Source organism: Poecilia formosa, unplaced genomic scaffold (assembly GCF_000485575.1).
Source record: "Poecilia formosa unplaced genomic scaffold, Poecilia_formosa-5.1.2 Scaffold340, whole genome shotgun sequence".
In the NCBI taxonomy this organism is placed as follows: domain Eukaryota; kingdom Metazoa; phylum Chordata; class Actinopteri; order Cyprinodontiformes; family Poeciliidae; genus Poecilia; species Poecilia formosa.
In genome coordinates, this window is record NW_006800279.1 from 211,022 (window position 1) to 237,350 (window position 26,329).

The 26,329-nt window shown below is 41.0% G+C and overlaps 2 protein-coding genes across 2 annotated transcripts; both read right to left on the bottom strand.

Moving 5' to 3' along the window:
- Nucleotides 1-3: 3 nt before the first annotated feature.
- On the bottom strand, nt 4-4,206 carry LOC103153131 (neuroblast differentiation-associated protein AHNAK-like; the record flags this gene model as incomplete). The annotated part of the gene is made up of 6 exons (XM_016661700.1): nt 4,107-4,206; nt 2,435-2,505; nt 2,232-2,352; nt 1,951-2,126; nt 1,650-1,740; nt 4-1,241 (listed from the first exon to the last, which is right to left on the bottom strand). Coding segments are annotated over exons 2-6 (1,629 nt in total), but the record flags the coding sequence as incomplete, so codon positions are not given.
- Nucleotides 4,207-11,821: 7,615 nt separating this feature from the next.
- On the bottom strand, nt 11,822-26,230 carry exo1 (exonuclease 1). Its single transcript, XM_007573913.2, has 14 exons — nt 26,106-26,230; nt 25,471-25,659; nt 25,256-25,375; nt 24,843-24,966; nt 24,477-24,614; nt 22,179-22,391; nt 21,066-21,253; nt 20,839-20,941; nt 20,537-20,750; nt 18,076-18,271; nt 14,799-15,276; nt 13,631-13,723; nt 12,825-13,021; nt 11,822-12,037 (listed from the first exon to the last, which is right to left on the bottom strand). The coding sequence occupies exons 2-14, from the start codon at nt 25,629-25,631 to the stop codon at nt 11,953-11,955; spliced, it is 2,310 nt and encodes a 769-aa protein (XP_007573975.1). The 5' UTR covers nt 25,632-25,659; nt 26,106-26,230; the 3' UTR covers nt 11,822-11,952.
- Nucleotides 26,231-26,329: the final 99 nt, after the last annotated feature.

The window sequence follows — 26,329 nt, forward strand, 5'->3', positions numbered from 1 at the left end:
TTCAGCTTTGGGAACATTCATATCACCCTCAATTTTTCGAGATCCGAGATTTACATCCGGTGTATTTAAATCTCCATCTATTGCCAAGCCTCGAGCTTTACGTTTCTTCCATTTCAAATGAGGCCAGTTGATTTCACCAGATGTAGATTCTACATCAAAGTCTGGGCCTTTAATATCTGCCTTTGGCAGGTTCATATCAACATCTGGGGGATCCAGCCCCCCCTTCACCTTTGGAAGAGAAAGGTCAACGTCTGGAGGATCAATATTTGCATCTATATCCAAATTATCCTTTGAGCCATGAAATTTTGGTTTCTTCCACTTCAAGTGGGGCCAGTTGATTTTACCAGATGTAGATTCTACATCAAAGTCTGGGCCTTTAATATCCGCCTTTGGCAGGGTCATATCAACATCTGGGGGATCCAGCCCCCCCTTCACCTTTGGAAGAGAAAGGTCAACGTCTGGAGGATCAATATTTGCATCTATATCCAAATTATCCTTTGAGCCATGAAATTTTGGTTTCTTCCACTTCAAGTGGGGCCAGTTGATTTTACCAGACGGGGAATCAACATCTACCTCAGGGCCTTTGATGTCTGCTTTGGGAAAGTCGATATCAACATCTAAATCCCCATCAACCTTTGCCGTGGGCACATTGGCATCAGGCACTGACATTTCAGCATCTAGGTCAGTATCTGGTCCTTTAACTTTGGCACTTTTCAATTTGAAATGTGGCCATTTGATTTTGCCTGAAGGTGCCTCAATATCAGCATTGGGGGCTTCTAATTTTAGATTAGGGTCATTCAAATTTACTTTTGGCTCATTGAATTCCAAGTTTGGCTTATTAAAATGTGACTTTGGAGTCGATAAATTGAGATTTGGTGCGTCTACCTTTCCACTTACAGATGGAAGATCCACATCACCAGAAACATCCATTTCTGTTTTTGGTGGTTCAGTTTTTGGCAATTTGAAGTTTGGCATTTTGAACTTTGGGGCCTGGTATTCACCTGATTTCAAATTTGGTTTATCAACTTTCAAGGATGCATTTGGTATCTTGACTTGTGGAGCTGACACACTGACATCAGGCGTTTTAAGCGAGCCGTCTATATCTGCTTTTATTTCTGATCCTGGTAGTCCTATAGACGGCATTGTGACTGCAGCATCAGCATCGGCCGATGGCTTATTAAGGCTGAGTTTGGGGAGGTCTCCGTTGATAGTGGGGCCAGTTATTTTACCATCCACTCCATGTAAAGCATTTAGCCCTCCACTAAAACTTGACTTTGGAGTTGATAAGTTGAAATTTGGTGCATCTACCTTTCCACTTACAGATGGAAGATCCATGTCACCAGAAACATCCATTTCTGGTTTTGGTAGTTTGAGTTTTGGCAATTTGATGTTTGGGGCCTGGTATTCACCTGATTTCAAATCTGGTTTATCAACTTTCAAGGATGCATTTGGCATCTTGACTTGTGGAGCTGACACACTGACATCAGGCGTTTTAACCCAGCCATCTATATCTGCTTTTATATCTGATCCTGGTAGTCCTATAGATGGCATTGTGACTGCAGCACCAGCATCGGCTGATGGCTTATTAAGGCTGAGTTTGGTGAGGTCTCCGTTGATAGTGGGGCCAGTGATTTTACCATCCACTCCATGTTCAGCTTTTAGCCCTCCACTAAGGCCGTTGAAGGAAATCGTTGGCAGGTCAGCAGATGAATCCAGTGAAAGATCTGACTTTAACAGCCCCTATAAAATGGCAATTAAAAAAAAAACATAGATTTAGACATGACTTGCCAAAAAAAAAGTAAATCTCAACTTTGCTTTACTATTAGTCACACATTGGCTCCACACACTACAGTACTGCCTGTGCTAAAGAATGATTTTGATTTCAGTTTTATTTTTGGTGATAGAACTGAATCAATTTGGTTGCTTTTGCTCCTAAACAATAATATTTACCTCTGTAGAGTTTTTGAGACCCAATCCAAACGAGTCAAGCCCAACACCAGCACTCAGGTCCTTTTTCGTCAGAACCTTCATATTGTGCTCATATGGCTTTAGGGTTTCCAGGATGGTACGCACATCACTTTCGTCAAGGTTGCTTAGATTTATCGTGGCTCCAACAATATCCTCCTCTGGAACAACGAGTAAAGAAACTGATTGGAGATACAGCTTTAAGTTTGTAAAACACACACACTGTACAGAATATTTATCTTTTAGTTTGCAGGTCTGTAGCTTACCTGGTTTTTTGTCACTTTTTGCAGCGATACTATTATCTCCATTCCCTTTAATGGAGAGTCCTTCCCTGGAGCCATCCAGAGCCAGGCTTCCTGAAATGCTTGCACTCTTGCTTTCCCCGCTCTGTGAACAGCAAGGAAAAAAGAAAAAAGTGAGGCGGGTTTATAGCCACATCTTTATTATTACTATATATTTCTTTTCTTACCATTTTTTGTATTTATGCCCTCATGTCACGGAATGAACGACAAAATGTAGTAGAATCAAAGAAATCTCACCCTAAAAGAAAGCACAGAAAAACCTTTGTTGGATAAACTCTGATATAGAAGCACAACAACAAAAGATGAAATCAAATCTATTCTAGTCGATATTTAAATCTGAGCATCCTACTAAGATTATAAAACATAGTTTCTAATCTGGTTTTATATTCCAAAATTGCTGAGCTTCTGTGTGAAGCTCTGCTGAAAATGAGCAGGAGTAGCTATGTATTGGTTTAGTCATTTAATTAGAGCTATAACTTCTTTCATGTTAAATGGAAATTATGAAAAGCTTGAACCCGCTAACAGTGACTGATGAAGGTTGATGCAAACAGTGCAAACTGTACCTTTAAAATGAAAATAAGTTGATAGAGATTCTGAAGTCAATGGATCCAAAAACAAAGTAAAAATCCAGCAAGTTGCAGATATTTCAGGTAACTGCATCCTGCTTAAGTTAATTTTTTTGTGGTTTTTTTTTTTATTTTTTTAAGAAGCTATAAAATTTGCCTGACAGAGAAACACCCACAATCAGGCTGTCTCACGCTTCAGGAATCCAAACACTCTGCCTGGTTTGGTGAAGGGAATGTGTCCATCCAAACCTGTCGGTTCGGATGTATTCTGGCTGACACACACAAGCAGCCCTCCTGCCAACCACGCCTCAGTGTTTTCACACGTAAACACGGGTTCTGTGCAAAGCTGCATTAACAACAACAGCCCAGGCCTCAAATGTAGCCATGCTAGATTGCAAAAGAAATTTCAAACATGAAAAAATAAAATAAACTCAAGGCTGATTCATAGATCTCAAACAGTAAAAAACAAAAAACTTTCCTTTGACTAACATTAATCTACACTGAAATAAACTGAATGGAATATAAAAGCCATGAAGAAATTAGCTATGGTTATAATCACTACAGCTTTAGAGATTTTTGTTTTCTTCTCAGCTGCATTGGAATCATTCATTTCCAATGAAATGTCCAAATAGAGTAGGATCTACCAGAGCCTATACTTCTTATAATTTCAAACCACCAGAAGTTGCAAGAAATTAGGAAAAAGAATTCACTAAATCCACAAAACACCTAAAAGAAAAAAAAAAGAAAAATATATATATAATGATAAAGCCACTGTGGTTAATGGGGAAGTCTTCAAAAACAACTGTGACTTGAAGAAAGCCACTGGGTGTGAGTCTGATCTGCAGAGTCATGTTCCCTGTCACTAGTTACCCCAACAGCAAAACAAATGAAAGCATAATCCAAGATGCAACGCAGCACACAAGCTAGCTGAAGAGTCGGATTTTAACCAGAAACTGCTAAATGAAAACAACAATGAAAACCTTAAATGAGTGTGTGGACCAAATCCGTGTTTTGAGCTACAAGTGAAGACAGTACATCTTTCCAATTCCTCCAAATCACCAAACCTCTGCTGTAAAATAGGTGAGGCCTCAATTTAACCCAAATGACAAAAGAAGAAGCTTTTAGTATAAATGCATTTACCATAAATTCCATCCATTTAAACCAAACTACAGGCCAGTTTTATACATAATTGCACACTTTTTTTTTTTTTAATCTTGTCATCCTGATTTAATCAACATCTCTTAAGTAAAGGCAACATACTTTAGGGACTCACCTCGTAGCGCTGCCAGAGATGTCCACTCTTCAAGGTATCACTGCTGCTTTGTTAGGATGAGAGGAACTGGCTTGTTAAATGCCTGTAACCATCTGGAGGAACGGGTCGGACAGCATCAGGACCGCCCTGTTCTTGCGCCCTCTTTCATTTGCAAAAAGGACACTTTCCTACACACACACCTTCTAGGTTGGTCTCTTAAGCGGCCGAAACCTAAGCTAGAAAGTGCGCCTAAGAGATAGAAAAACATACCACTCCTTTTTAAAGAGAACAAGGTTTACAGATGGGAACAAATACACGGTCTTAAAGCAAGCAGTGCAGAGTTTCTTCTGTTTCTTTTTTTTTTCTGCTTTTATTGAACAAACAGTGGCGCATAGATTTCCCAAATCCTTCCTCTTTAGAATTTATCTCTCACGGTTTAAAAATTATACATTATACTAAATTACTGTCTCTTCCCTACAGAACTAAAAGCTGTTTTGAGTGTGCTTTCAGTGTCATTCATTTCAGATGATCACATTATAAGACCTGAGTGGAAAAGCCTGTACGCCTGTTCCTCCTATTGAAATGATCAGCATCTATCACAACAGTAAAGGAGACATTGTTTGATGGCTTCAAGCATGCAGTCTGGAATCTTCACACCACTTAAAGCCATGTAAACAATTCAGTGCCGTGCTAAACTTTAAACAGACATAGTCATCATAGAGATGTCATTTATAAAAGTATGCATTTGGTTCACGAGTTGAAAAATGTTACATGTTTCAATTATAAATGTAGAAAAAAATTTGTACATTTCTTGACTGATGTGAGGATGAGTTAGGACATCTGGATCATTTCAAACTACGCCGAGTGATGCTGAAACATCAGGACTGAAGGGAGAATATTCTGATCTGGGTTAGGATTTCATGAAAAAGAAAAGAAAAATCTAAAAAAAAAAAATTGCCCATCTTGAACCATACAGTCCATAATCCAAGATGGTTATCTTGGAAGCATACCGTTTCTCCATCTCTGTAACCGTATACAACATCAGCTCAACATGCATCGCTTTCCCCAGGGTCAGATGTGAGCCGACTCAGTTCTGAGAACATTTACTGCACAATTCTCTGGGGGAATGGAGTGTAGAATCCCAGTTTTATATCAGAATCTCCACCTGACCATTTAGAATTATGTTAAAGGCTATAATGAAGTGATCCTCCGTGCAGTCCAGTGGAATCTAGCATGTTGGCAATAAATCTGAGCTCATGTAATGAAGAAAACCCATCATGTACAAGTTGGACATTTTATTTAGCCATTTTTGTTTTAGCAGTTGATCAGGGAAGCCGTCCAAAATTCTTGGCAATTTCGATATCAAAACTAAATGAGTCACTACCCAGTCCATCCAGTAGAAAAGTACAATGTGATGACTGTTGGCAAGAGAAACTAACCAGGGTGTTGTCTGTTCAAGATCATAACTAAAGGATGAGCAATTGTAGCTAGAATTCCTAATAGGGAGAGGTGGACCGAGTGAACCAGAGCCTGGTAATCTGCTGCCAATGAGAAGAGTGGAAATAAAAGCTCGCCGCTTCATTAGTTCTGACTTTAGATTCATCATTCTGATACCAGCACAACAAGCTTTATAGAACAATAACTTATGTTACAGCAGCAACACTTAAAAATAGTCTGTGGTTTTGAATCCACTTCAAAAGTAACCATAATGACAACAACTTGTTCAGCTGACCCCCTTCTTTAAAGATCAATAGTTATGTCTGCGAATCTGAGAAATGTAAACTTTTTAAGAGAGTATTTTCTCTCAACTTTTTATTTTTTATTTTTTACTCATTCTACTTTGATCCCTGTTGAAATAATTACATTTCAGAGATGGTGATGCTTTTCTCCAAGCAAAGCACAGACAGGAGCCTAACAGAGAACGTCTTTACAAGACGTGGAAAGCAAATCACTCAGAGGAAGAAGCTGCACCATGATGAGATGCTACCTAGGTCTGCCCTGACAAATTCTCTGAAAGTCCAAAACTAATGCATCTGTTGATCCAAATCCAGGCCTGTTTGGGGGTTGAGAGGTGATGTGGGGAGAGCGGGGGGTAACAGGAAGGTAAGATTTGGGAGTGAGGTTTTTTTTTTAACGATGTGAAATGACAAGAACAGACTTACAAAACCTGCAGAGGACCTCAGCAAGGCGCAAACAGGTGGGTGTGCCAAAGACTGAAATATCAAAAATCAGCTGCATAAATTACAATACTACAGGCAGGAAATCATTACTGGAGTAGAAACAGAAACAGGTAAGTGATTGCATTGATGAATGACAACTGGGAGGGAGCATGAACAAGTCAACTCAAAAGAATCAGAACAACGAGCTCAAACTGAAGGTGACAACAAAACTCAGTCCAACCAATCATGAAAATGTTACAAAATGAACAGTAACCTCCAAACTGAAACATCCCAGAACATCAGCTTGAGTGGTCCAACTATGGTCACGCACTGCCTGGCTGAGAACGAGCTCATTGTTTTCAAGGCTCGTGAAAAGCAGCACGCAAATACAAACAAACCCAAAGATATGAATCAAAGCAGTCATTCCGTACCTTCCTGAAGTCTCAGTGGGGAATTTTGGTCCAAAAACAAACAACAAGATCAAACAGCAGCACAGGACAGCAGGCTGAGCCGGTTCAATCCAGAACCTCGGAGAAACAGACCTTCTAGGAGAAAAATAAATGCTGCTGCTGTGTGAGCAGCAGCAGCAGCCGTCAAATAAGGTATGTCCATTATCTGCAGCTAAAGAAGCAGCGCATGCTGTGGACATGACCTGAGCAAGTCTGTCTTTCACTTCTGACAAATTCAGCCAATATCAGCTGCTGATTCATATTAAATACTAATAAAAAATATTAGTATTTAATATGAAAAAGTGCCTGCGATGGACTGGCGACCTGTCCAGGGTGCATCCCGCATTTCGCCCAAAATGTCTCGCTGGATATAAGCACCAGCAGCCCTCCTGACCCCACTAGGGACAAGGGTGTACAGAAGATAGATGGATAGATGAAAAAGTGCAAAAACAACAAAAAAATAAACATAATTTTATTTTTTTGGTTTTTCACTTTGGCACTTGTGTAAACTATAAAACCCTCATGGTAAAAGAGTTCCACAATCACACCACAAAGACCTTAGGAATAAAAACCAGAACGGTCAGCCACCTCAAAGCCGTGGCTGCTGAGTGTAATGCAAATGATCAACCAGGCCTTTTAAATGCAACATGAATTCAGCTGTTTGTATGGTTAGTTTCTGTCCTCCCGTCCCCTCAGGTCCTGCCTTTTTTTTGGAAGTATCACCCATAGCATGATGCAACCTCCACCGTGTTTTATTCAGTGATCTGACTCAGACCGTTTATAACATTTAGCGGTTCAACTGACCGGTGAACGTTGTGGGTGGACACCAGTGTCTTCACAGCAGTGGCATCGGTGTTGGACATGCCTGAACTTTGGGTTTCACCACAGTTTAACAGACGTTAAAAACAGAACAGTAAGGTGAGTTTTGTCCTACAGAGAAATTGCTTTCTTTTGACTGGACAACATACAAACACAAAGACTGAAGCTAAGCTTCTTAAATCTGACCCAAAAAAAAAAATAAAAATAGGAAAACAAATTAAAAACAAACCGAAGCGATTAAACAGGCTGTCGTAATTCACACATCTTAAAATCAATTTGTGAGAAGTAAAAGTTTTGTATGAATTTGTGTTGAGCAAACCGAGAGGTGCAGAGACTGCAGGTGCTGGTGGGGATTCTGTTTACACACGTCTCAGCTGCCGGTTGCTTTTTCTAGAATCAAACAGAAAAGAAAAAAAAAAAGGGGGTTCTATGATCCACGTTTCCTTCGCTAACTTCTCTTCAGGTCTTAACTTGTGGCCTTTAATGAATACCTGTGGAGCAGCATGAAGCAGGCTGGGGTCTGTGAAACAAAACGCGCACACACACACACACACACACACACACACACACACACAGTGCCTAATACATTTTCAATAGCTCTCTAAACTGTTTGCAGGTTTATCTGTCCATTCACAATGCAGCATTGTAATTCAGACTTGGCCTTCTACTTGGTACAAAGTAAAATTCCTGCATTATCACTGCTCTGTTGCAATACTGCAAGACGGCGGGAAGGTTGGGGGAGGTGTGCTGCATACTTGTTGATAGCTCACTGCAAGCAGCACATTGTTATTCCGGTACAACTGCTAAGTGGTACCTATCGCAACAAAAGGTATGAGGAGAATGTGCAGAAATGTGAGTGCCATACATGCCACAAAGCAGCACTGAAACCAACTCTGACACATTAGTGAAATATCCCAAAACTTCTATATTAGTTAACTCGTCAGAGGCTGCTCCTAAAGATGACTTCTTTACCGTCCTGTGGAGAAAGGAAACACATTTCAAGGAGTTTTATTAGCACCACAAAGTTAAACAACAATAAGGGAAGCAATTTGCAAAATTATAATGTGCATAACAGCGAGCTGTGTAAAAACCATATTGGTGAATGAACAAAAGCAAATCAAATATCAGCAGATAAAGACAAAACTTAACTCTTCATTTTGTGTAGATCATCTTTCACAGATAAAAAAAAAAATCAGCATTTCACAGAGAGAGCAGAAACACAAATAAAATAAAATGTGAGTAAACAGACCCAACTCTTGTAGTAACAACGTCCTCAGCGTCCCAGTGGTCTGCAGAGGTATTGGAAGAAGAGCTTCCGTCACAAACCTCTTTCGTTCGGTCCATAAATGTTCAATGAGGCTAATGCACTTGAACGGGAGCCACGGGAACCCATTCCAGAACCTACAGGTATTCTTCTCTACTCCTTCCAAAGGCAGCTTTGATTGCGTTTCGGATTATTGCTTTGTTGGAACAAGTCTTAACCTGCTGAAGCTGACATGCTGACATTAAGGAGAAGGTGACAATTTTGGAGGCATTTCTTTGTTATTCTTGTCTCCTTTGTGCAGCACACACTAGTCTGACTTAGCAAAGAAACAATCCCACAGCATGATGCTACTCCTACCATGCTTGACACCTGGTGTTCTTAAGCACGAAATCTTCAAACAGCCAGATCATGGAGCTTTTCTCTAGAAAGCATTAGGCTTGTTGGTGTCAACTGCTTGAACAAGCCTGGTGTTGATTTCAGAGGTCTTCCTTTCTCAATGAGTCGAGCATAATGGAAAACGTTCATCATGTTCGGTAACCCTCTGTTCAGTAACCTTGTTTCACCAACTCTGTTGGTGAAACAGCTTCCAGTTCATGGCAGATTTGAGTTTTAGTGATCCATGAACATCCTGACTTCCTCTCATCTCAAGAGTGACAGTTTAGGTTCCAGGGCTTAAGTTTGGCAAAGTGATGAGAGCCTTCTAGTTGTCTGGGGTGTTTATGTTGGAATTGACAATTATTTAGGAAAAAGCTCCAAAAATCTTTCCCAGCTTATGTATCCTTAGACCTGAGAGCCATGTAGGAATTTTTTTTTTTTTTTTAATCTATGTATTGATGAACTCAATGACACATGACAAAGAATTTCCACAACCTTCAGTCCAGTTCAGTGAAGAATTAGGTAAATATATGCACAATTCAAATCTAATCTGTGTGGACTATATCAAATCTAGAATATTTCAAAACTCTTGTTTTTAAAAGTTGTATGTTGCATACTCATCCCAACAGTTACAAGAAAAAACTTTAAAGTCCAAATTAAAATCAAATATCTATGTTGGAGGATGTAAACTTTTGACCACAGGTGTACACGAAGACGGCTGTCTGGAAGGATGCAGAAGAGGGGAAACCCCCACTCACGTTATTTACACTCAAATGCATTGAAACAGGTCAATGAAGAAAACCAGTCATGAGTTGTTTTAATAGTTTGCAGCTCGAGTGACTGAATGCAACAGTGTCACACCAGCTACCTCCCACTTTCTGATGGAGGATGTGGTGAAACTGTGGTAGACTTCCTTCCAGCAATGTGCCACTCAAAGGTGGAACAAAAACCATGTTTCTAAGTAGTAGAGACCACTCACTGCAGACAGCTTGCTCTATTTTTTATTTTCTTTTAACTGAAACGTTAGTTTTATGTCGGTGGCGGCAGCAAAGAAAGTATAAACGATTTAATGGAAATGATTACAATGTATGATAAAAACATAAAATGGAAAGATTTGTTCAGTAGCCCAGTCAACTGGAAACATATAAACCTAACTCTCTGACAAGTTACTGACACATACTGAAGAAGTTTCAATTTTTAATTGTTGTTTTCTATGAATTCAGAAAATGTCAGAGTGGCAACACCTGTTAAAGGCAGCTCACATCATGTGGCTTAAAGGGAATGTGGTAAACCTGCATTCTGAGCGTTCTGTGGTGCTGGGTGAGAAACAAGGTGAAACTTTAGCCGACAGCCTCAGAGACAAGCACTCACACAGAAAAGCTTCGGCATAGAGCATAATCTGAATATATACCCAGTTATCTCTGCTTATTATTTGGCTGTACTCCATTATTTAAGTTGGTAAGGGAACCAATATCTATAAATCTGTTTTGTTCAGTCAACTGGAAGCAAAAACACATTCCTACCATTCTGCAACAGTTACATACCTGGGACTTCCGGAAGGTTTCCTAAAGAAACTTTTGGGAAGTTGCCTCATAACTTAGAACATGCTATTCTTTTTACGTTACATTTTAATACTGAGTTGCCAATAGAGGAGAAAAAAAAGCACCATTTTGAACTGCTGTGACATGAAATCTTTTGATGTTTTCCTAAGTATTTTCATGATGAAGCTGAAAGCTCTCTTTCAGTTTTTCAATGTTTCATAAAAATCAATCCTTGAAGTTCCATTTACAACCAGCTGTAAGGATAAAAGAGCCCAAGATGCAAAATAAAAACAACAAAAAGCTGAGTTAAAGCAACAAAAATGATAATTGATCTAAAATGAACTGGCTTTACACCGTGTTACAGGAGCACAAAGCGACGTTCTGCCGTCACTAATCACGCTCAGACCGGTATCTGGATCAGCTCAGGTATTCTGTCCCACAACAAGACTGGAGTGACTTATGGCAGAAACCGTGATAATCTCCTTTAGATAAAAGGAGGCTCTAATGGTCAACTAGAAAGAATAAAAACCATTTCAAGGGGAAGGCCTCCATTTCGCCTGCTTAGCAGACAAATACAAACTCCAGCTTTCTAAGTGATGAAGGACACCTGCTCAGGAATCCAGCAATCAATGTTTGTCTTACTTAGTCACAATTTTAGACTATTGCGGGAAAGAGAAGTGGCAACCATAAAGAAACGCACATGGAATGAAAAGTTTAGACATTTAGACACGCCTGGCTCAAAATGAATACCCTTCAGATTATATCAGCACACAGAATTTTAAATCTGTCATCTCTGGTTCAGCGCACGAGAACAGAATCATGTTAGGAGACATACCAAAGGTCTGAAGCCAGAGATGCCTCAGATGAACAAATACCAAGAACAAAACCAACTACAGAAATGAGAGAAATTTCACATCCAGGCATCTTGTTCACTCAGGAAGAAATACGAGGCCAATGATTACTGTGGCTTGATTTTAAGTAACAGAATCCATGGAATGGCATTTTATCAGATGTACACACACGCACACACTGTGTGTTTTACAGTAACTTTACCTCAGGGCCTGTAAGGCAGCCGCAGCAGCTACAGCCCACATCACCATGCTCCGTGAAAAACTCCACATGGGACATGTTTGGATGCTGAGGAGGTTTTTATTTATTTAAAACTACAGTTTACAAGTTGATGAGAAATTATTGACAACATACATGGTATGTGTAAAAGCTTTGCTCTCAGAGCAGCAAGCAAAGCGATGCCCTCTGACCTCATGCAGACTGAGGAAGCAGCAGGTTGTCTTTCACTGGAGACATCGGCTCTCCTTTCTTAGAAGAGCTGACCTTCACAGTTTCCCTGAAAACACACACACACACACACACACACACATGTGTATATGAGATCCGGTGGGTTTACACCTTTTAATACCAACACTCGCTTCATTCTCATATTTTGTCACGTTACAACCACAAACATATTTCATTGGAATTTTCTGTGAAAGACCAACGCAAAGTGGTGCACAATTGTGAAGCAGAAAGAAAACAATACACGATTCAAAGCACTTTTTACAAATAAACTGAAAGGTGCAGTGTGCAAAAGTATTCATCCCCCTTTTTCTGAGAGCAACAAATTGCCGTCAGAAGTTGTCTGATGACTGCTAATGACTAAACAGAGCCCACCTGTGTGTAATCTAATCTCAATTTAAAAAATACAGCTGCTCTGTGACACGGAGGGGGCAACATTCCAATTACAGGGTTTCCTTCAGTATATTATAAGCCTGGCGGGCCACCAGGCTTTATTTGTGTCCCCACCAGGCAAAGCATTGCTTTTTTTTTTTTAAGTCTTTTTAAAATGTTAGCATTTTTTAAAGACTTTATAGTTGGTGTTCAGGTTCCAATCTCTGAATAACACATAATTATCAAGTGATATTTTCAAATTTCTTGTCAACTTTAAACATTTTTTCAACTCAAAAACACGACGGGCCACTGGATGAATGACCCGACCCAACAACCAGGCTTAGCAAGTTTTCTGGGGGAAACCTTGAATTCTGTTAAAAAAACATATTCAATATGACATCTGAAAATGTACATTATTACAATGGAAAACATCTTTCCTCACTGCAAATTGTCCATTATTCCCTTACTTTTTATAGCTAAAGTTCTTCCAGAGGCTGCTTATAGTAGCCTGCACTCCGGGGTTGTTCTCGTTATTGGCTGAGGAACATTTCTTCCCAGAACCTGCAGTCTTCTTCCTCAGACCGCTGGCTCTGGCTGGGCCCAACGTCGACATGTTCACCGCCTGATTCCGCATGCTGGATTTCGGCTTGGACAGTCCGGAGACCTGAACACAGCATGTTCACGTCACAGAAGGAAGATCTGGCTATTCTAAACACTTACCAGGCAAGTCTAACCTTAACAACAAACGGTAACATTTCCTATGAACTGCAGCAGCTTAGAGAATATTAGCACATTAGTACTCTACAGTTCCCATCCAAGTTTAGATTTCTTTGTAAAGCAACCAACTCTGTCAGACGGCCCAAAACCCGCTCACATGTTCACCACTTCTCCACTTCTAGGAATGTATATGTGGCCCGTTCAGTGAAGGGCCACATATACAGCGAATTGAGGAAGTTTGTGACAGATGGGTTCCCACTACTACTACATGCAGTCAAGTCTGGCAGCTTCTCTCATAGTTCATTCTAAAAGATTCTGTTTACTTGATCATATGTTCTGTAATGATTTAAGTCACTGCCAATCCAGATCTCATAACATTCTTGTTACTTGTATAAAGGATTTGCTAAGGTCTGAATAGTTCATTAAATCAGCTGTTCACTTCAACAAACGTAACAGAACTCTCTGAACTGAAAGTAAAAATAAATATACTTGCAGCGACGCACTGTCCCTTTAAAAAACAAATGAAACCGACGAAGAAACAAAAGTGTGAACCCACCTTTGACCCCAGCATGCCAGGTTTCCTACAGGTCTCTGTGAAGGAAGCAGGGCTTTCTGTCACTGGTTCTGAATCAGTGCTTGAATTCATCTCCTGACAAAAAAAACAACAACAAAAAACACACAAACGGAAACCCATAAGACCATGAACCAGAGATTCCCAGAAAATGTCTACATTTCAACCCAGTGTGTGTGAGACAGTGCGAAAGTCTAGATTTCCCAGCCCATCTGTTCATCGTTCTTCCAGGTTGTTACTATTTTTCCAGCACTGCAGATGAACAGCATCAAGATTCGGTTGATTCATTAAACGTAGGGCTGGACAGTATGACAAAATAAGTGTTTCATATGAGTCATATTAATAATTATCAATAACTATTGATTAGGTTTTTTTATTTTAAATATCTAAAATACTGTCAAACAGACCTTTTCTGTTTGATCCAGTTTTCACGCTACGCAGTTTTTCATTTCAAAATTTTATTTGATTTTTTTTTTTATGAGACATGGTGGCGAAACCTGACACTGCTGCTGCATGAGTTACTCTACAGGTTGTAGCTCGGTAACAACGACTTACTCAACCAGTTGTTTAGGCTGCTAGTAAAATGGCATCTAATAGACATTTAACTAATTGTCAGTGACACAACACTGGTTAATCACTCCAGTTCTGATTAACTTGCATAATGATGGGGGGAAAAAGCAATGTTGAAAGATGAAATGTGAAAGTCTGCACAAATATTACTTGAAGCAAATCCAGAAACACAAACAAATCCCTGCTTCTCGAAAGCAAAACCAAAAAATGAGAGTTTGATTGAGACTGCAATCGAACTCTCAGTTCGTCTGCAGACCAAACTTCGTTTCACTTTGGTCTGCATCGGATGATGAGAATCTGAATTTGAAACTGTCTCTGGTGATTCGGGTTCTTTTCATATAGAGAAAACTCAAACTGGAAGCTGTCACTGAAAACCACCAAGAATGTTCAAGAAGAAGAAGACGATACTGTGTTCAAACCTAGCTGAAAACATAGTGAATGTTCTCCTCTTAATGGTCATTTTCTGGGAACCATTTCAGACTAAAGTATTTGACAGTTGCACAGTGCTTTATGCTTTATGAAACAGTAGTTACCAACAGAGCTATGAACACTGGTAAAGGCAGCAGAAAATTCTGGAACTTACGGTCTCCTCCTGGGAGGAGAAGGAGCAGCTGAAGGGGAGAACTTCCTCTTTGTGAAAGGAAGTGGACAGGGACTGGGAAAAGTAAGCACTATCCTGGGAAGGGGGAGAGTCTGGGGGAGGATCCTCGTTCTCAGTTTTTCTCTCAGGGGAAGACGAGTCTGCAGAAAGCTGACAAGTTGTCTGAAGAGCTGAGGAAGTCTCTCTCTTGTAGTGGAACTGCTGCAGGGCGAGCAGGCCTGAGGGGGTCTTCGCCGCTCTGCAGACCCCAGCACTGGAGGAGGCGGAGGAGCCTGACCACTGGAACAGTTTCGGCCCCTCACTGGATGAGGCGGGGGGGGATTTGGCAGGGGACGTAGGAGGGCTGGGGGTCTCCACAGGTGGAACATCAGGACCATCGCTTTCACTGAGTGAAGACTGGTCCTGAGACGGGTCCCCAGCGGACTCCTCGGTAATTACTGAACTTGATTTGCTGAAGAATCTGCAAAGGAGGAAACGCTGAGGTTACACTGAGAATTCAGGCTTTGGAAGACATGCCTTGAAACAATATATTGGTGGAAATGTGTGAATGGAACCACGATTGGTAAAACAAAAACAAAAAAAAAAAAAAAAAAAAAAAAAGTCTGAGTAGTGAGCTGAAGCAGTGGAGGAATGAGGAAAGAAAATCTATCAAAAGGTCATTGAACACAGAGCGTGGCCAAACATGCTGGCTGTCTGCAGTCAGCTGTGACCTGCTATTGGAGCACAAATAAACAAAACAGGGAAACACCAACGAGGGTGTAAATGCTTAATTTATTTCTAAAACGACTATAAAAAAAAAAAAACAACAATTAAGAAGTGTTTGACTAAGCATAAGCCATAGCTGTCCTTTTAATGAAAAAACAATCCATATTCTGTCAAAAAAGACTAATGAACAAACACCATCAAATTGGCCCAATGTGGTTTGTTTGCCAACTACCAGCAGCATTCCTCTGGGGGAATTCAGCACCATTTCTCTCTTCTACACCTAAACACAGTTGGGACAGGTCATTAGTCCGTCCATCAGTTTCCTGAACCCATCTCACTGGTCTCTTTCTACAGAGAAAACACACTTACTCCTACAACACGAAGACAGTTTTAAGAACATATTTTTGCAAAAGTTACATGCTGTCGCTTCAAACCCCAAATTTACTTGTTGAGATTACATTAAACTAAAATCTACCAGGGATAGAAATAATTTTGGGCTCAAATGCAACTGAGGACGTTGATATTAAAATGAGAGTTTTGTTTGTCATGAAAGTCATTAAGGAGCCTAGATGAAATGCAAACAAAACGTGAGAAACCTAAGCAGCAGTGAGAAAAGGGTGTGGATTTCTATGAACACATTGTGATTTTTCTGTTTGTAGCCTGCCAACCAACTGATGATGTCACATGCAGCGCTAAAGATGGATACATTTTCCGGTAGACAATGAGAAATGCTTCAGCTGGCAGTTCATTATGTGGGCTCTTTCTCACAAACCTCTAAAGAATTACAGCATCAGATGAACTGTAGTGTAGCTGCATACAGCACAGTTTAACCAACATAAAAACCAAAGCAAATCCCTCTGAGTGGAGTGGAGGAGTTTAAGTGTGTCGGGATCTTTTTCATGAATGAGGGACAAATGAAGCGGGAGATTGGTAGACAGATTGGCGCAGCGTCTGCAGAGAAGCCAGATTGTTGTGGTGAAGAGAGAGATGAGTCAAAAAGCAAAGCTCTCGATTTACCGGTCGATCTACGTTCCTACCCTCATCTATGGTCACAATCTTTGGGACATGACCCAAAGAACGAGGTCACGGATACAAGCGGCCGAAATGAGTTTTCCCCATAGGGTGTCTGGGCTCTTCCTCAGAGATAAGGTGAGAAGCTCGGTCATCCAGGAGGGGCTCAGAGTAGAGCCGCTGCTTCTTCATGTCGAGAGGACCCAGTTGAGGCGGCTTGGGCATCTGGTTAGGATGCCTCCTGGATACCTGGCCGGTGAGGTGTTCTGGGCACCAAGAGGCTCAGGACACACTGGAGGGACGATGTTTCTCGGCTGGTCTGGGAACAAGTGTTTGGGGAGAGGGAAGTCTGGGCCTCCCTACTTAGGCTGCTGAGCCAACGACCCAACCACGCACACACAGACGGACGGACGGACAGGCAGGCAGACAGATGGAAATCCCTATGAAACTCATCTGGGATGATGGTTGGAGTACATCAAGAAATCGCAGCTTGTAAAACAATTTCAAGAGCCCAATCAGGTCAGTTTAGTTCTTATTTACAAAAACAGTTCTTCCTCAGTGGAAGAAAAAAGTCTTAACAATCCAGCAACAGAGCACAAGTGTTTCACTTATCCCATAGTGTTGTATAGTGGAATATTTCAAGAACTTCAGGGTTTTAAAAATGGCTTTCTCCACCAAAGTATGGCATGTGGTCCAGCCGTACACCCACATTTATTTTTTGGGGTCACTGATTATTGCGAATGACTGTTCAACAAGCATTTGAAACCATAACTGGTCCTTGGAAAAAAATGTAAAGTCATGTTTGTACATTTATGGCAAGTATTTAAAATCCTTCAAGTGAGCAAAATGAAATAAAACAAGTACATCAAATTTCAAATTCCACAATTTATAGATTATAGAGATCATCTATACAAAGTTTCTAAAACGCAAGCAAGTAAAATGGTTTAATGCTTCGAAGCTCGTTTCATTTTAATTCCTTCTCGCTGAACCGTTTTGGATTTGTTTGGTTTGTTTTTCTCTGAAATTTGTCTGTCAGCTTGTTTTATCTGCATGGAGAGCTCCTTTGACTGCATGTCATCCGTTTACAGCAAAATTCTGTATCTAAATGAACAGATTTCCCACATCTAGAAACAGCCTTTGAGTCAATTGTCCATTTACGTTTTGTCCTTTTAAGAAGGAAGACAGCACAAGGAGCCGACACTCCTAATCCCTTCATCCAGTTTGACTGGAATACCATCAAATGAAAGCTGAAAGTTTGCATGTTGTGTCCATCAAATAACTATAGTTGGAATGTGTTTCAGTAAAAACTAAAAAAACTAGTGTCGGTGTGTGAACATAAATGGACCTCACTGCATGCGGCTGGTGCCAGAGGTTACTGAGAGTCATGGCTGAAGATCTTCTTCAGAGAAGTTTTAAAAGACATATCTGAGTATTCCAGTTAAAAATAAAAAAAAATCATCTGTAATGATTTAGAGAACTGAAGAGTCATCTGCATTAAGATTCGTACAGCCAGTTACATGACGTGGTTTAACAGTGACATCACCTGCTGTGGGTGACCTGCCTGCCATCGTCCTGGGACTCGTGGTTTCTCCGCTGCAGCAGGGTGACGAAGGCGAAGCAGTTCCGTGGCCGAGGCTGGCTGCTGGAGGCCGGCTTGTCTTGTCGCTGCTCTAATTTGGAGCGTTTCAGCCCTGAACTGGAATACTGCTGCAATACTTCTTGATCCGATACACAAGAATCTTACAAGGAGACAAAAAAAAGATACGTTTGTATAGACTAGAGTCCTGCAAATAACAAATGTGTGTTTACTTATTAATCTTTTCTTTTATATTTGGATTATTTATTTATTAAACAGACTTTAATGAAAATCACGACAAGGGCAGACCAACTACAGAGTTCTAGTTTTGCACAAAATATATTATGCTTCAATTATTCAGGTGGATATGATATGAAATATATTTTTTATTTTCAAAGATAAATAGCAATAAAATGTTTCATTCCAAAGTGAAGAGCATCAATCAACACCCATCCCAGTGCATTATGCAATCAGGGCGGAGCCAAGTTTAACCCCACCTTGACTGAGTCTTTGACTCCATCCCCAGCTTTGTTTTTTTGGGCGGATGCCGCCCCTGATCCTGGTGGACTTCATGTGTCAAACATCCTACTGCACTGTTTCACTTCAGGTAACTTTAAAAACATCCGAGTTCAATAAAGTCATCTCATTTGGCAATTTCATGTAGAGGTAAACACGTGACCCCACCCATCTGAACTACATTATATGCTTTAGGGTGCAGTCAAAACACTGGACTTCAACCCAGTCAGACGTTTGAGTCAGACGTTTGAGCTCACTGCCTCCTGTTGCATAACGAGCTTCATTTCACCCCTAGCAACCCGCTTTTTTTTGTTGTTGTGGGCGGAGCCAAACACAGCCCCACCTCTGAGCGTTTGACTCCACCGATCACCAAAATTTAAATCGTTTCAGGGCGGAGGCTAACGTTCCACTTTGTGTGTCTGAGGCTACGTTCACACAGCAGGTCAATTTAGTTTTTTTTTGTTTTTTTTTTCTTTCCCCCCGCCCCCGGCGTAGCCATTCACTCTACTAAATAAAGGCGACTTCTGACAGACTTGTATGTGAACGGTTTACAACCCCAAATCGGCCCGCATCACAGAAGAAGAACGAAGTGATCACACATCAACGTTTACGTCCAGATTTACCACGTCTGGCGTCTTCTGATGCAGATTTATGATGTAAAAGTCATACAATGTGACATGACCGTTCAGATTGCAGACGCTCTGGTATTCAATTTAGATATGGAAGTGGCACAAGTCAGATATTTTGGTGTGAGTAAAAAGATCAGAATAGGGCCCTTCAGACTACCATGAAGAAGTTGAATATGGGTCATATCTGGGTAAAAACAACATTGGATTTGGGTTGCATTAGGCTGCTGTGTGGCCTCATGCTCTTCAAACCTGACTGCATTCCTCCCAGAGTCTTTGAACTCTCCCATCCCTAGTCAACCTTAACTCCACCTATAAGTGAGTCTTTGACTCAACCTATTCTTACTACTTTATGCATTTCAGGGCTGAGACAAATTTGGCAACATCCGGCCCAAATGGAGTCAATCTTGACTCCGCCCCTTTATGAATTTTCAAACCCAACCGGATTTACTCAATTATACACTTAAAGGCATAATTAAACATTTGACACTACCCATCTACCCCCGTGGATTTTCATTTCATACATTAAATTCTACAATCCTTCACTCCACCTGTCTCTACAGCAGCGTGCATTTGACTGAAATATTTTAACCTCACCATCCTTCATCCATTCTACATTTGTGGGGGCATTAAACCTCACCAGCCTGTCTCTATCGCATCATAATACTCTGACTGATCCAAATACAAAACCCTGACATTCCATCTTAAGCCCACCTCCCCCTTCATTATTTGGCTAGCCCCACCCTTACTGCATTATGCATTTAAGGGTGAAGCCAAACATTCACCAAGCCGCTCTCCATTAGAAGCTTTTGGGTGGAGTCAAACAATTGATTATGTCTATCCTTGTTGTATTATAACCCTCTAGGTGAAGACAAACATTTGGCCCCACCCATCTCTATTGTATTATAAATCTCAGTACAGAGCTGAACTTTAACAGCGGCCATGTTCTTGGCCCACACATGTAGCGGTGGGTCCCACCGCTGGGGGCTCTAGCAGTTTCATGGGGCGGAGCCTAATCCTATGGCCTCAGAGTCTCTGGTCTGGGGGGCATGCCATGTGTCCTGCTGCAACGCTGGGCGCTCCATGCTGCCCACCTTGCAGCACTGTACTTTGTACTCTTCTTACCACAATAACTCTCATTTATGCACGGCTAGATGATTAATTTGGTCTGTCTTCCAGCAGCTCAGTGTGTATGCCAGACCATTTTCTCCCCCTGACTCAGCATCTTTCACATACATGTATGTGGCCACAATGAGACCATACAGCGCAGGTACGGACCAGCTTACCTTCTCTCAGCCTCTTCAGTGGCTGCTCTCTGTGTTGCAGTCTCAGGTGGTCCAGGCTGATGACTCTCTCCTGCCCCCTGGTGGAGGGTGGCTTCTCTGTGGAAACGTCAGGGCAGGGAGGAGCAGCAGAACCTGGCGTGAAGCTCTTGCTCCAGATGCTGAGTCCTGCCACAGCTGGGCAGCTGCTCCAGCTGTTGCTGCGAGCTTTGCACACCTAGAAAGATATTTCCCAAAGTAAAATTAAATGTGAGGATTTCGGGGGTTTTTTGCACTGGGACAATCATTCGCTGTAGGAAAGCTACCTGTGGACGTGGACTGTCTGGACTGAAGTCATCTATCCTCTCCATGGTGTTGATGTCAACGTTTCCCAAGGCCATATCCAAGCCTTTGTCATCTCCTAGATTTCTGAATTCATTGCCATTAAGGAATAAATACTATCCAAGAAAAAGAAGAAAGTTAAAATGCCTTATATATCCAGAAGAAACTAAAGGGGAAACGTTTTGAGGTGCGATGTAACACTAAAGGGTACGTTCCAGCGTAGTTGAGGGAGGCTGGGTCGATGTGTTGAGGGTAAGGATTAAGGGGCACCACCTTCCTCATGCCAGGATCAAACACCAGCTGGTAGAGGAAAGTGTTATTGGCTCTGACAAATCCTTCAACGTACTGCTCAGGAACGACCACGTTCATTTTCAGGTACTGGCCCATCTTTCTGATCACCTGGTAGGAAGAGAAGAACTCACACTCAAATCTACTCCAAAAATCATTCATTTAGATTCTAGGCTTCAGTTTTGCTGCTGCTTCAAGCTTCCTGCATCTTTTTTTTGCGTTCATTACTCCACAAACAAATAGCTATCTCGTCTGCTTGATAACTTACGATGACATGCCTAAAGTTTATGGTTCAAGACAACACAACAGTTCCCGTTAAGTGAAGTCCCCGTCTTGTGTTTGGATGGATCAGCAGGAGATTTTTTTTCCCCCACTTTCCTATCATGTTTATTTCTTGCTATGAAAATGATTCATAACAAAAATCACAATGAAACAAAACTGACTACTTACAATAGTCAATTTCTGCTGGTTTTAAAGACAGAGAAGTGGGAACTTTCTTGTTGGACTTTTGGTTAGTATCTACTTTAACATCTTGTGAAACTGAAGATGAAGCTAGAGAAGCTACATGTGCTTTCAGATGGGGAAAACCTGGATAAAATTAGTGGATAATATACCAGGCAGATGTGTAGATATGTAGCACACAAACCTGGCTAGATTCTTCCTGCAGTCTTGCGACAAACTTCATTAAATTAATGAATAAAGTGAGGCAACAGATGGTTTTGGTATTTTAACACATACTTATATCACCTAAGACTGAGATTTATAGTTAACGGTAGTCAAGTCTACAATAATCACCAACCAGCTTGACAAACTGCATCTAAAAATTAATTATTGTCTATAATTAATACCAAGTTCAGATTTTTGAATTTGGGGTATCTGAAACTGTTTTACAAACTGTAGGAGAGTCATAGTAATCATGAAAATGGTAATTGTCTCATCCCTAGTTACCACATTGTACATTTACAAAAGTTTCTAGTTTTCCCCAGTTTTTAGAACCACGAGAAAAATAAAAGAAGCTATCAGCTTGTGCACACACCTTCAGAATGTCAGGGTCTTTGGCAAGCCGGAGCAGCTTGCAGGCCTTTCCGAGGCCAATTCCATGCAGGGAGGGCAGGTAATCACAGCCAGCGAGGATGCACATATGGCGAAACTTCTCCTCTGTGAAAACGTCCCCCAGGGAGCGACAGCGGCCCAGGTTCTTCTGATCTATCTCTATTCCATTGCCCTGCTTGTCCATTTTGAGAATCACCTACAAAATATTAGGGGAGAAGACGAAGATGGTCAGCCGTTGTTCCTGCCAGGCAGCTAATGCCCGGCAGTAGCTGACTGGCATTAAAATCCTGCAGCGGATTTTAGAAGATTCCCATCCATCAAATTACAAATGATACAAGGAAATTGCCTTTACTGGAAAATATCAAGCAGTCGTTCAACACAAAAAGCTTTCTTCAGCCACTGACGATCTTTCCAAAGTGTAGATATGTACAGCTTAGTTTTATACATCAGTATTAACATTTATGGGCATATTTCTCCTATCAGAATATCTGGTGGCAGACTTACATGTCTTACTCTTTCCAAGTTAACAGATGAAACCGATTCTGCTGCTTTCATGAGGCAAAAATAGTACAGCGCAGAAATCTGTGGTAATGGAATAAGGGCCTCTGGGACAGAGGAAGTGCCATTTATACTGATGCTAGAGACACAATCATAAACGGAACGCATAGCTACAGAGACAACAGCAAGAAAACGTTTCTACAGAGCTGCAGCGATTCCAGTATCATGGACTAACTCACCTCTACATGTCTGCAGCACTCAGACCACAATCATTTAAACTCCTGGAGAAAACTCAGCTCTTCCTCTGGCCTGTGCCTGAGCAGAGCATGGAGGACTTGGCTATTAAAGGATGAAGCGCGTTCAGCCCCTCACACAGCTGAGTGATGCAGGTGGGGACTTTGTTTAATTAGGGCAAAATTATTACTGACAATTTAAGTCGACCACACACACTGTTTGTTATTGCTTAACGTGAATGAAGGTTTGCTAAATCCTTATCAAAAAAGTATAATTACATTAACTATGTCACAAAAAACAATGACAGGGGAAGACATCCAGTAGGTAATAGGGGTGGACAATATGGACTTAAAGTTTTATCACAATATTTTGTGGTAGTAATGTGATAACAATAAAAGTGATGATAAACTACTTATTCCTTTTTTTCACGTAACTGTATGACTGTGACTGCATGTCACAGCAATTATAGTCCCACAAACACAAATACTGCTCTTAAAAACATTCCCATTTGTAATACGCTTCAGGACACCAGTCACAAAACGTTTGATTTGTGTCACTAAAATACATACAGCAACTGCAATCAATCATATTTTCAAATCATATTTGAACAAACAGTGGAAGAAAATAGTTCAAACAACAATCTCCAAAATATGGAGCTTTACTGGGTTTTAAACATCATTAATTTTAACTTTTTGTGACAAAAATAACTCAAAATCTCATTAGGATAAGAAATCTGATACCAAATGCTATATAATAAATTCCCACCCCTGGGGAGTGCAAAGTTCTTTTATGAGTATTGCAAAAAGCAGAGTCCAGCCATCCTACAGAGACAGTATCATGTTCTTTTATGATGAGGCCCATGGATCAGAATGTTGATGGACTGGTAAACTGGGAACAATCCTTCTAGTCAAACAGACCACAGCCCTCCCTGGATACAGCTGAGTTTCCTGTCCATCCATCCATCCCCTGCTCCATCTTTATCATTTTAAGAAGTGGACTTTTCCACTTCTGAATTATTATAAATGCCCACTGAAGGGGTGAGCATTTATAATGTGTTTTATCATCATTTATCAAGATAAATTTCATATCATAAGAATTTTGATTTATTGTTGCCACATGAAGTTTGAAAGTCTGTACTGACTGATATCTTCACATTATGCACTTCAGCATCCGCTGACCACGTTCCTTCAGTTTACGTGAGTTGCTGTCGTTTCCAAACACTTCCATTTTCTCATAATACAGCTGACAGTTAATTGTGAAACATTTAGGAGCGAGGAAATTTCACGACTGGATTTGTTGCATCCTATCACCGTTACACGCTGGAATTCACTGAGCTCCAGAGAGTGAGCCATTCTTTCACAAATGTTTGTTGAAACAGTCTGCATTCCCAGGTGCTTCATTTTATACACCTGTGGCCATGGAAGTGTTTGGAACACCTGATTCCGATAATTTGGATAGGTGAGCAAATACCTATGTGTATCATGATAAAACTTGAAGACCATATTGCCCAGCCATAGTGTTTAGAACTCAATGCTTAAGTTCTACTTACGGTTTTGCAGCCAAATGCCAACAGGTCAGAGTCCTCAGTGATGACAGCCTGAGCGAACCCAGTTTTAGTCAGATAGGCTAGCTGAGCATCTGCTTCATAAGGGGCCACAATGCAGTCCACCCCCCTCTGCCTCGCAGCCTGGACCAGGAAAACATCTCATGTTAGAGCACATCTACATTCCTGTACAAAGACATAGAGTCTGCAATGCCTAAGAGTAAGGTGCTCAACATAATGGAACATTTTATGAAACAATTTGATGTGTTCAGGGATGACTATCCTATATTTCTATGTCATCTGGGTTGCACATTCATTTTGTCGGTGCAAGCTTTAAAAATGTTATTTGCCACATCAAGACAGAAGCCACACCTTAATAAGGTTATGAGCCATGGCGGGGGTGATGTTAACACAACGTCCGAAGCAGTCTCTGGCTTCCGACAGTTTACCTTCACGCAGCAGCTGTCGTCCTTTTTGAAGGTTGGCTTCCCTGCGCCTGGGAGACACGTGAGTAAACAGGATGGTCAGTGAATGCAATGCTGTAAAAAACAGCTTTGGCCAGTTGGGTTGAGTTTAACTGCACTTGCTGCAGACATACTATAGACTTTAGAAGCTGAAAGGAGAAAACTGGGGACATTATGGAATGACAGGAAATGGGGATAATGTATGTTAATCCTAACTCAGATACTGTGAAATTAAACAATATTGCAATTGCATATTGCAGCCCTGGTCAGAATGTATTTTAATGTACACCAAACTACTGCTCAGTTTGGGTGAATACTCACTCTCTGCGAGTCTTTTCCACTTCCTGTTTAGAAGGCAGATTGCGTCCATCAAACACCAGGATGGGTTTAACTGAGAAATTCAACAGCATATCCACAAACTTCATGCAGTACCACACATACCTAGAAAGACAAACAATAAGAGGGAAGACATAGTACAATAGGTTTCATGTAGTTTGAATATGTGTTGTTTCCCTGAAAATGACAGAAGAGCTTACTGATCAGTTGGTTCCCCTTTAGCAAGCTTCTCAGCACAGGAAAAAGCTCCTTTATGAAGCCAGCAGTAAGTGTCCACAGCCACTGTTTGGCCTTTATATTTTTTAACGTTGACGGGCTCTGCTGCATCTTTGAGAAACTGCAACAATCCAGAGATTCCCATTCTCAGTTTCACCACACTGGTCACAAACCTGGGGGGGAGGGAAGGCAGGAATTCACAGTCAGACTCTTCCAGAGGGCAAACACACTGTAATAGCTACCAACTACACCACTGCTGCGTAGTCCATGATGCAAATAACGGAGAAAATTATCTTGAACAAGAAGTCAACAACGCAGATTCCGGGTAAAATGGTTAGCTTCGTTGGTTATTTACTCGCCATCTCCTTATACAGTAAAGTAATTGGAGGTCAAACTAACACTAAGCATATGTCAGGGAAGTGACTGTCTGTCTGGAAAACATCTGCGGAACAACCTAATCACAGAAGCTCAAATATTTTGCAGTATTTGACAGGTCAGAAGTGAACTCGATTGTGGTTGAAAGTTTGACTACACATTGCGCAGCGGTTACAACAGTTGTTTGAGTAGGACACCAAGCATTAATACTCCTAAATAAAACTTTTCAAGAAGTCAGACTTACCTTTCTGTTCCTAAAACACACAAATATGATCGGGTTAACAGTGCAAAACTGGAGCGAGTTTTGGTTTTAGCGGTAAAAAGACGGAGTCAGTAACAGCTACCACAATTGGCTACAAAGACGAAAGGGCGTGTCAAGCAGAAAATCATCCAATAGAAAGTATAAAGGTAACGGAAGTGGAAAAAGAAGCTTGACCGTCATGCGCACGCGCTGTTATGCCGCCGCCC